This window comes from Typopeltis vanoorti, chromosome 12, assembly GCF_054136105.1.
Source record: "Typopeltis vanoorti isolate ZY-2024b chromosome 12, IOZ_Tvanoo_1.0, whole genome shotgun sequence".
Classification (NCBI taxonomy): domain Eukaryota; kingdom Metazoa; phylum Arthropoda; class Arachnida; order Uropygi; family Thelyphonidae; genus Typopeltis; species Typopeltis vanoorti.
The window spans coordinates 5,848,243-5,860,548 of record NC_143560.1 but is presented as its reverse complement, the minus strand read 5'-3'; the positions used below and the strand labels follow the sequence as shown (position 1 = coordinate 5,860,548).

Here is a 12,306-nt window from a genome sequence, read left to right as displayed (position 1 = left end):
ATTGAAAGGACAAATCCTTGACAAAGTTAATGAGATCAGTAATAACAGAGGACTTTAGCTCAATCCTAGCAAGACTAAGATTATGGTTCTCAAAGGAAATATAGACATGAATTTCCTGAAAAACAGGTGTACCTGGGATCCATTATTAATGTGAAGAATTGCTGTTCAGAGGATGTCAAAAGAAGATTAGGAATGGTTAAAACAACAGTAAGAGACTTGACGTCAATATTGAAGGATGGATCTATTCCCGCAGGAACAAATGCAACTTATGGATTTGTTTTGCTGCTTTTGAGATGTGGTGTTACAGATGGTTGTTAAGGATATCATATACTGAAAGGCAGACAAGCAAATAAATGACTGCTAAAAAAGATCGGTACAACTTCAAGGCTCCTTAAGGATATTGGCAGAAGAAATTTGAAATATTTTAGACAACTTGAAAGGATGGAAGAGGTAGACCCTCAGTGAGATGGACGGTGTGTCTAGAGTAACTGATCTTCAGAGTTAACACGTTCGCTGCCACGCTGCTTCGGCATAGTCTGTTCCCATACGCCGAGCAATTTCACTTCTTCAAGTTCAGTACGGTAATCTCGTTGCTGGCAGTAAGCGTCATACGAGTATACTCGTAGTTGGCAGCAAACGTGTTAAAGCCTCCAGAAAAGCATACAACAGGACCACCTGACGAGGACTAGTGTGGCACATCACCAAGCAGTAGAGTGACCATATGGCATCTAATGATGTCTAATGAATAGACAGATCTCATTCATTCATTAAGTTCCTTTTTATTGGTTTGCTTTTTCAAGAACTTTTATTTTGTAACATTATCTATCTTAATCTGCATCATTTTTCTTAGTAACTGCATCTCCAGAATCATCTGTCATTTTTCCATTTCTTTTCAGTCATCCATGTTTCTGATGTAGAATATACACAGAAGGTCATATTGTATTTATGCTAACTTTTCTGTTAGCATTTGTGTTTTGGCTGTTTGTATCCTTTTTATTTCTTGTTGGTTTCATTATAAGTGGTTAGGCTTCTCAGTTATAAAAAATCTTCTTGTTTTCTGTAGGGTGGCTTTTTAAGGTTAGATTATCATTGTTTTCTATGTGTTTATTTTTAGGCTGTACTTTGTTGATCCTCAGTGACTGAGAATGAAAATCAGTGTAAATAAACAGTTGACTGTGTTGTTTGCATATTTTAGGTTAGCGTGTTTCATTGCTGATTTTTTAAAAAAAAGTAAATATGTTCAGTAATAAATATTATTATTCAGGACTCCATGGAGTCAAGATACTCATTGTGGGAGGAAACACAGTCTGTCATACCATTCTTGAACTCATTGACTGTTCTTGCTCTCACCACTCTATCAGGCAATGCATTCCACGGTTCCACCACCCTCCATACAAAGAAACCACTCCACATCCTCTTGCTCTTAGCTTCCAGAGAAGGCCCTTTGTCATCACTGCTCCACCAAGTGAAAGAACTCCCCAGTATCCACCCTGTAACTGCCTCTCAACAATTTAAAAAGTCTCAGTCATATCACCCCTTCTATCCACCAAACTCTGCAGTCCACATTCCCTCAGCCGATCCTCATAACTACAGTCCTGAAACCATCTTTGTTATCTGCCTCTGTATCCTTTTCACAGTTAATTTATCCCCTTCAAATTCTGGGGACCAAATTTGAGGACAGTAGTCTAAGTGTGGTCTGATCAGGGTCTTATACAACGGAATCATAACTCTTCTATCTCTGCAGGTCAGCGTCCTTCTCAGTATTGCAGCACTCCTCTTGTTTACCTTAAATCCCCTTTGCAATATGCTCCCCCGAATTTCAGTTTTATATCAATCATCCCTCTCAGATCTCTTGTCTCCCCTTACTTCTTGATTGGAGGAGCTATCCTAGAGGAAGTAAGGGGAGACAAGATGTATCCCAAACTTCAAGATTTTACATGTTGCTGCATTAAACTGATACCCCTGTTCATATACCATCTATCTAGTTTATTCAAATCCTCTTTCAGGTCTGCCACATCTTCACTATTACTAATAACCCTTCCCAGCTTCACATTATCTGCAAACAACTGAATATCTCCCTGTAATCCATTGACAATATCATTGATATAAAGGTTAAACAAACAGGTCCCATAATAATCCAAGTGTACGCAAACAAAATTTGCACCTGAAGTATCTTCAGGACTGAGGTAACTCGTGGTGAAGGTGGACCAAACTCTCGTTACTCCTTGTCTTAGTATCTCCCATAATGCAAAGCACATCTCCTTGCAGACATGTATAATGCTATGCATTAAGAGAAGGGCCACTACCCAGACCGGTTTCGACTTTTATTGAGGTCTCGTCAGTGGGAGCCGGACCAGAAGTGGTGATACTAAGGCAGAAGCAATGTAGAGGTCATATTTACCTATATGAGTTGCCAAAAGATGTACCACCTTAGGCCGCAAGGAGATGTGCTTTGCATTATGGGAGATACTAAGACAAGGAGTAATGAGAGCTTGGTCCACCTTTACCACCAGTTGCCTCAGTCCTGAAGATACTTTAGGGGCAAACTTTGTTTGCTTACACTCTTGGATAAAGGATTCAACTAAATTTATTATAGTCTAACCAAGTGGAAAATAAACTTCCAATACAGTCCCAGTACTGAGCCCTGTGGAACCCCACTTGTAACCTTCTGCTTCCTTGATATTGCTCCACCATACACAACTCTGATACCTATCAGGCAGCCAATTCTGAATCCAGTTGACTAACCCGACATCTAAACCCATGCGCTGTAACTTAAATATCAGCTTATCATGTGGCACTCTGTCCAATGCCTTTTGCAAAATCCAAAAGAATGGCAGTGTATGCTTTTCCCTTATCAACTGCTCTTGTCACTTTATTATAAAAGGCAATCATATTACTTAAGAGCACCCCTTAACAAATCCATGTTGATTCTCATAGATAACATTACCCTCATCTGCCCAACTCTGTACACAGTCCCTCACTAATTTCTCCAGGATCTTAACAACTACTAATGACATACAAACTGGCCTATAATTAGACACTTCCAGTCTGCTACTGACCTTATGCAGTGGCACTATCTTACCATCCTTCCATTCCTTGGATACCTTTCCTGTGGCCAGACTTTCATTGAAAACCCAGATGTCAGCTTTGCTGACATCCAGAGTACTCAGTATTTGGAACACACTCTCCTCTTGCACCTCTAACCCTTGAATATGCCTTACCCCTCTAGTATTGAAACATTCTCCAGGATGAAATACTCCAAGTGCTCAATGAACAACCCCACTATGTCCTCTGCATCAGTCACTCTGTTCCCATTTTTATCCCACAATGTCATTCTTCCACAATCATTTCTCCTCCTACTGACCACATAGCTAAAAAATTCCCTGGGATTTTCTTTGGATCTTAGTGCCAATCTCTTCTCATATTTCAGTTTTGCCTTCCTCACTATACTAGTCACTCTCTTGGCCCGAGTCTTATATTCTTTATGCATCTGCTCTCCACCCCTCTCCTTATATCTCTTTTTCACCTGCAATTCCTGTTTGATATTGTTTGTGATGTGCTATATGCAAATATGCTGAGATATATCTAATGTCATATTTATGGAACAGATATAACTTTTTTACACAATCATCAAATTGTCTCCTTTAAATAAATAACATAAAATATATATATATGAAAAAAGCCAAAATATTGTCTCAACACGTTTTAGTTATGCATGTCTTTTGACAACTTTTTCAGGAAACTATATTAAGGTTTTTAATGTATGTTGACTGCAGATTGCTTATATGAAGTTACATGCTTTAAAAAAAATCAACATTTACTAAAGTTCAAATAATACTTTTAGGTATCACATCCAATGGTACAAGAGCAACTCTTAGAATATCTTTATCAAGGATTTCTTGTACCTGTCCTTGGTCCAGCATTACATCAGGTAAGAATTCATAGTAGTTTTGCAAATTCCTCAGTTGGCTTCATTTCATAAAAAAATAATAATAATAATGTCACCATTAAATATTTGGACTCAAACACCATGATGTAACTTTATGGGTTATAAAAAGCCGCCACCAGATACAACAGCTGCTCTCTATGTACAAGTAGCATAATCACAAATATATTTCATGTGAAAACAATAAAACAAATGCTTGGCAAGTATAACATACTTTTGGAAAGTATGTTATATTATCCTGCAAAATTTTGACATCCTGAGCATTCACTATTGCTGTACCGAACTTTGCATCATCCGCAAACAGATGCACAGGTCCTCTCAGATCCTTTCCTATATAGTTAATGAACAAATTAAACAGTAGTGGTCCAAGAACTGAACCCTGCAGCACACCACTAGTCACAGGCTGTCTTTTGGACTCTACTCCTGAATAAACTGCCCTCTGATATCTCTCCATCAACCACCCTCCTATCCATCTCACCAACCCTATATTCATTCTCATAGGCTGCAGTTTACTGATTAGAATTCCATGTGGTATCCTATCAAAGGCTTTAGCAAGGTCCAGTAGAATCACTGTAAACCCGTTATCCTTATCCAGTTCAGCCATCACTGTGTTATAGAACGTGAGCAAGTTACTGAGGCATGATCTACCCTTCACAAAAACCATGCTGTCCCCCATACAGTATCCTATTTTCATCTATCCAATCTTGTATTTTTCTCTTGACTATTTTCTTGAAGACCTTGACAACAATTCCTGATATGCTGATTGGCCGGTAATTTTCAACAGCAGTCTTGGAACCTCTTTTATGCAGTGGAACTATTTTCCCCCTCTTTCCACCCCTTGGGACTAACCCAGACCTGAGACTCAAATTAAACAAAATGGTCAAAGACACTGACAATTCTTTAGCCGCTTCTCGTATGATATGAACTGGTATACCATCCAGTCCTGCAGATGAATTGACATTGAGGTTTTGTAATAGACTATTCACCTCCACTTCATTCACCACAATTCCCGTATAAGCTGTTGGTTCTTCCATTTCTGCAATGTCACCACATGGATGATATACTCTTGCAAAGTGCTGACTCAGTAATTCTACTATTTCAACTGATTCGTTTACTTCCCTACCTTCGGCATTCTTTAAAATCAATCTGCCGTATACATTTTTTCTTTTACTTGCAACATATCGAAAAAACTGTTTGGGATTCTCTTTAGCCTGCATGGTTAATGTTCTTTCATAATTTGCTTTTGCTTTTCTTAACACTTGTTACCCTTCTGGCCTGGGCTTTATACTGTTCATGTGCCTGTAGCTCACCTTTCTCCTTAAATTCCCTCCACAGTTGCTTCTTTTTTTGCAGCTCAAGCTTAATTGTGTTATTCATCCATTTAATCCCTACTTGATTTATTATTCGGACTCTAGGTATCCAGTCAGCCATTGCCTCCTGCAAACACTTCTTAACCGCCTCCCACTGAACCAGTCAAACTGCTAAGCTTGTCATACTTTCCAGCCTGATAATTCCACATGTATCCTATCTTAATTGTAAATTCCACACTTTTAGCCACCTCCCAAGTCAAGACCCTATGATGAGTCTCACCAATTGGTGGCAATGTGGTAATATTCGTTGCAGTCAAATCCTCAGATGCAATTACTAGGTCACGCACTCTCTGACCTCTAATATTTTCCATTACATGCTGTTGCAGATACTTATCCCTTAATAACCGCATAAAATCCAATTCCTTCTTCCCGTGTGTCCTCTCCTCCCTCCAATCAATGCTACCATAGTTGAAATCTCCCGTAATAATTACTCTCTTCCACTCATTTCTTCTATTTGCTTATGCATACTATCTCCACCATCTTTTCCATCACCTGATCTATAGCAGCACCAATTGTATATTTTGTTCTGCTAGCCTCAATCTCACACCAAATGGTCTCAAATGTGCTCTTTTCTCTATCCTGTAATTCAACTTCTATTCTCCTTGGCTGCAGCTCATCAGCTATCATCACTAATACTCCTCTCCCCATTTTATTCTCCCTGTCATTCCTGCACACACACTATACCCCTCACATTCAATCCCACTAGCTATATCATATTCAGTCAGCCATGTTTCACTAATGCCAATAACCTGTGGTCTGGAAGTGCCAACCAAGGCCAAAAACTCTTCCTTCTTGTTCCTAATACTCCTACACCTTACACCGAATCCATTCAAATGCAAACCATCCATCTTATATAGATCCTTTCGCCCATCGAACTCACTCTACACGTCCACAAATTCCACACCACTCATCCTGCATAACTCATGCATAAAGTCATTTGCAATTATGACCCTCCTTCTAAACTCTTCGCTGTCATACCGTGCAAAAGACTAATCATCCTAACTCTCTCACTCTTCGCTTTTGCTACCTCAAACAATTCCTTCAGGTACTCTATCATTTCCATTTTATCTCCTTTCAAATCATTCGTACGTGCCACCACTATCATTTCTTTCACCCTTTGCTTTTTCTCCCTAATAGACTCACGTCCTTAATGGAAGCACCAGGTTGGTACGATTTTGTCAAATTCTCTGCTATCACACCTCATACTAACGAATCTCCATACAGCACTCGCTCCTTCATTCTGTTTACGTTCACAATCATACTCTTATTTTTCCTATCATACTTTTTTTATTGGTGGTACACTCGGTAGACATTTGTGCATATGCTCCAGCTGTCTCTTTGCTCTATGTATCGTTCCAATCAAACATGCGATCTCACTCATTGCATCTATCTCATCTTTTTTTTCATCTGTTAAACCATTAATTTGCACTGTATTAATACCTTCATTCTCACTTTCTACGCACCCGTCACTGCTCTCCGGTACAACTTTGCAATTTCTTATCATATCGCTATTTTCTACGTTCTGAAATTTGACAAAAATATCACACATGCGACCTGAAACACACTTTAATTCCTCGTTTTCCTTACATTTTCTGCACACATTCACTCCACTATCATCTAACCACTCTCTGCAACGCATACATTTTGCAGATAGTACATTGAATAATCTCCTTTATAACTAAGATGAAGAGTCAAACGGCTATTTTTTTCTGGCGAGGTTGATCAGTTAAGGGGATAAAAAATCCCTTATTGTTTTTCAGCCAATAAGCGAAACTAAGATCGAAAACTACGATCTGAACATTTGATGCCGACGAACTGTCAGCGTGTCCAAGCGTAAGTGACCACTTGGTAGTGCCACACCACAGCAACTCGTTGCAAAGGTGGAGCAAGCTCCCTCACTGTTCTTGATATTTTCTGATAATGTAAAAACACACAGCTCTTAGGAGATGTAGTACTGTTTTACATTATGAGGAGAGGTCACTACCCAGATCGGTTTCAACTTTTTTTGAGGTCTCATCAGTGAGTAGCTTGACCTAGAATATCAGAGTTTAAGTGAAAAATACTTACATACTTTTGCTATACGATTGCCAGAAAGGTGTGTCACTATATTATATTATATAACATAGTATAACTAAGATGAAGAACCAAACTGCTATTTTTTTCTGGCGAGGTTGATCAGTTAAGGGGATAAAAATCCCTTATTGTTTTTCAGCCAGTAAGCGAAACTAAGATCGAAAACTACGATCTGAACGTTTCATGCCGACGAACTGTCAGCGTGTCCAAGCGTAAGTGACCACTTGGTAGTGCCACACCACGGCAACTCGTTGCAAAGGTGGAGCAAGCTCCCTCACTGTTCTTGATATTTTCTCATAATGTAAAAATACACAGCTCTTAGGAGATGTAGTACTGTTTTACATTATGAGGAGAGGTCACTACCCAGATCGGTTTCAACCTTTTTTGAGGTCTCATCAGTGAGTAGCTAGACCTAGAATATCAGAGTTTAAGTGAAAAATACTTGCATACTTTTGCTGTACGATTGCCAGAAAGGTGTGTCACTATATTATATAACATAGTATAACTAAGATGAAGAGCCAAACGGCTATTTTTTTCTGGCGAGGTTGATCAGTTAAGGGGGTAAAAATCCCTTATTGTTTTTCAGCCAGTAAGCGAAACTAAGATCGAATACTACGATCTGAATGTTTCATGCCGACGAATGTCAGCGTGTCCAAGCGTAAGTGACCACTTGGAAGTATTTTTCACTTAAACTCTGATATTCTAGGTCTAGCTACTCACTGATGAGACCTCAAAAAAAGGTTGAAACCGGTCTGGGTAGTGACCTCTCCTCATAATGTAAAACAGTACTACATCTCCTAAGAGCTATGTGTTTTTTACGTTATGAGAAAATATCAAGAACAGTGAGGGAGCTTGCTCCACCTTTGCAACGAGTTCTATGGTGTGGCACTACCAAGTGGTCACTTACGCTTAGACACGCTGACAGTTCTTCGGCATAAAACGTTCAGATCGTAGTTTTCGATCTTAGTTTCGCTTACTGGCTGAAAAACAATAAGGGATTTTTTATCCCCTTAACTAATCTCCTTTATGTTATCGTTATTGAACAAAGATGACGAACCATTATTACTAGCTGCCATTTTCCTTCTTACCGCGTATCTTATCAAATTAATAATTGAAACACCAAAAACACACAAACAGACACACTAAGATACGAATGATAACTTAAAATAACACTTATCTTATCAGGAGCTCTCAACAAACACTACACACCATGAGTCCCTCTAGTGGCCTAGCAAATATATACTGAGAATGAAAAAACAATAAAGTTTAATATTAAGATACAACTTGTTTTGTTGAATGATTCAACTTCTTCAGGTATCACAGGCAAAGAATTATACAAAAAATGATAGAGACATGATAAAATTACATCCACAGATCTAGTATAAAAGACAATAGTATATTTCAAAAACAAGAATGCGAACTCAAGTTCTAAATTAAAGTTGACTACATGCGTGAGCTGCCACGAGTGCGCCAATACTTCCTACTCCAGAACAAACTATCCAAGAAATTATTTTCCTTACTCTCTCGCTGTGTAAATTCAGGATACTTCAAATTCGAAAAAAAGATCTACAAACAAAACTCAGGATTGGCTATGGGCAGTCTGCTCTCTCCGATTCTTGCTGATATATTTCTTAAGGATTTTGAAGAAAAAGCAATTAATTCCTCTACTCTTAAACCAAAAATTTGGTATCTTTATATAGACGATATATTCCTCATCTGGGAACACTGTATGAACAACTCAATTTGTTTCTAGACCACCTCAACAGGTTTCATGAAAATATCAATTTTACCTTCGAACTGGAATCCAACGACTGTCTCTCCTTTCCAGACTTAAAACTTATGAGATACACTGAAAATATCAAAATCTCAATTTTTAGAAAACCGACTCACACATACAGATACCTTTCATGCTTCTTCCCATCACTACTCTCCGCAAAAATTTGATATTATTTCAACCCTGGCACATCGAGCCAGATCTTTACTTACAGAAGAAACAGAAATTGAAAATGAACTCCATTTACTTAAAATGACTTTTGTCAACAATGGTTTCTCTCTTAAACAGATTGATAAATTTTTCTCTTTCCATCACTCTACTGCTACTGAAGATTCTTCTCCCCCAAGAGCTTTTATTTCATTGCCATACATCAGCTCTCTCTCTCCCCAAAACTAGCAAAAATTCTTAAGAAATTCAACATTAGAACTTGTTTCACTACATTTCCAAAACTTCGCTCCATACTAAGTAAACCTAAAGTGAAACATCTCCCTACTCAATATCCAGGAGTCTACAAGATTTTGTGTGAATGTGGAAACCCATATTACGGCCAGACAGCTAAATCCATCCTTTTGCGTATGGAAGAACACCAGAGAGACATTTCCTAAAATAGGACCAGAGCTCTCTCTCTAGCCACGTTCTCTTCTCTGTTAACTCGGATGAAGTAGCCAACACCTCGTAGACTGGCCAAAAACTTCTAATATCCATGTGTATTATGATGAACTCAAAAGAAAGATCATTGAATCTAGAAAAATTTCATTAGATTCATCCCATATTAGCAGCAGTCTTAGCTTCAATCTCTCTGATGCACACATTGCCTCTGTTCAGTATTGGCGCATGTTGAAAGTTTATTTTTCACTTAGTTAGAATATAATAAATTTAGTTTAATCCTTTATCCAAGTGTGAGCAAACAAAGTTTGCGCCTGAAAGTATCTTCAGGACTGGGGTAAGGTGGTACAACACCAGGGCACTCCTTGCAAAGGTGGAGCAAGATACCAACAATCCTATCTCAGTATCTCCCATAATGCAAAACACATCTCCTTGAGGATATGTCTAATGTTGTGCATTAAGGGAAGGGCCACTACCCAGACTAGTTTCGACCTTTATTGAGGTCTCTTCAGTGGGAGCCAGGCCCAAGTGGAGATACCGGTCAGAAACATTAGCAAGGTCATCTCTACCTATAGGAGTTGCCAATTGGTATGCCACCTTTTTAATAAATAAATTACTCTGGATTTAGAGGAAGATGTTGAAAGTTTACTTTTCACTTGGTTAGAATATAATAAATTAAGTTTAATCCTTTATCCAAGTGTGAGCAAACAAAGTTTGCTCCTGAAAGTATCTTCAGGACCAGGGCAAGGTGGTACAACACCAGGGCACTCCTTGCAAAGGTGCAAGCTACCAACACTCCTATCTCAGTATCTCCCATAATGCAAAACACATCTCCTTGTGGATATGTCTAATGTTATGCTCACACTTGGATAAAGGATTAAACTAAATTTATTATTAGTATTGGTGCACTCGTGGCAGCTCTCACACGTAGTCAACTTTAATTTAGAACTCAAGCTCGCATTCCTGTTTTTGAAATGTACTATTGTCTTTTATACAAGATCTGTTGATGTAATTTTATCATGTCTCTGTCATTTTTTGTTTAATTCTTTGCCTGTGATGCCTGAAGAAGTTCAATCATTCAACGAAACTAGTTGTATCTTAATATTAAATCTTATTGTTTTTTCATTCTCGGTATGTAGTCATTCAAACTAATTTTTTATAATGCATTTTTGGAAATTATGGAGCTAACTACCGTGTTTGAATAAAAACTTTAGTTTACTATTACTAAAATTTTACAATTCGACGTTCGACCTTTATGTTAAGGTCATCTTCTGGAGCGTACAAATATACACAGGAAACAAGCTATACCACAATCATACTGGTTCGTTAAAGACACTGACTAACCGCTACCACAATTGTTGGCCTGACCTCTGGTGGGAAAAAAAAAAAAAAAAATTATACATCAGCACTAAAGTCCTATTATTTGTGTTGTCTACTATATACATATATTAACATTATATTAACATCATTCCAGCCAGTTGGAGTGGAATGGTTTCTAATAATAGCAGATTGGCTAGAGTCCTGACTTGTGTTGAATCTTTCAAATTAGGTTGGCTGAATGTGTGCCATCCAGATCCTTGGAATTTTCATACCATCTTTGTTGTTGATATTTGGGTGGTTTATCAGGATTTCGCAGGATTCTTTAAATTTTCTTTCGTACCATGTTTTTGTACGGTGTAAGGAGCAGGTGCTTTTCCAGTTGATTTGGTGTAAGGTGTTGAGTGCGTGGTCTGAGAGGCCTGCTTCACCATAATGGTTATATTTAATGTGTCTAATGTGTTCTTTTTTGCGTATAGGGATTGTCCGTCCTGTTTCACCAATGTACGGTAAGTTACAGGTGCAGCGGATGCAATAGACTCCAGGATGTGCTAATGGGAGGAGAGGGTCCTTAGAGGAGCTGAATATAGTTTTAAGTTTAGTGGGTGGTTTAAAGGTGGCATTAAGGTTATAATGTTGTAGGATTCTGTTGATTTTTTCTGATAACCCTTTAATGTATGGGATGGCTATGGTTTTACTGTAGTCTAGATTCGTTTTTGTTGTGGTTTTATAGAGTATTTTATTGACAGTATTTTTGTTATAGCCATTGTTTATGAATGTGTCACTAATGATTTTTAGTTCTTGTTTCAGGGCCTGCTGGTTAGAGCAAATAGTTGTGGCTCTGTTTTTAAGGGTGTTTATGACTCCATATTTTTGTGCTGCGTGGTGATATGAAGTCGCATGTATGTATTGGCCCGTGTGTGTAGGTTTTCGGTAGACCGTGAAGGATAGATTGCCTGAAGGAAGACGTGTAACTAGTGTGTCTAGGAACGGGAGCGAATTTTGGTTTTCGATTTCGATGGTAAATTGTATGCGTTCGTGTTGTTTGTTTAGGTGGCTGAGGAATGTGTTTAGCGTTTGTCGACCGTGCGGCCAGATCGCGAACACGTCGTCAACGTATCTGAGCCAGATTGTCGGTCGAAGCGTGGCGGAATCAAGAGCCCTTTGCTCAAAGGTTTCCATGTAGAAGTTCGCGATTGGGGGGGATAATGGTGAGCCCA

At 38.6% G+C, this 12,306-nt stretch overlaps 1 protein-coding gene across 5 annotated transcripts in view; it reads left to right on the top strand.

The window, feature by feature from the left end:
* The window catches only part of LOC150100558 (FHF complex subunit HOOK-interacting protein 1B-like), a 303,141-nt gene that overhangs the window by 166,999 nt on the left and 123,836 nt on the right, over positions 1–12,306 (top strand). For all 5 annotated transcript variants that reach the window (XM_090401613.1, XM_090401614.1, XM_090401612.1 and 2 more), the window contains exon 7: positions 3,845–3,931. In XM_090401613.1, the coding sequence (XP_090257739.1) occupies positions 3,845–3,931 (87 nt within the window). The remainder of the gene's footprint in view (positions 1–3,844; positions 3,932–12,306) is intronic.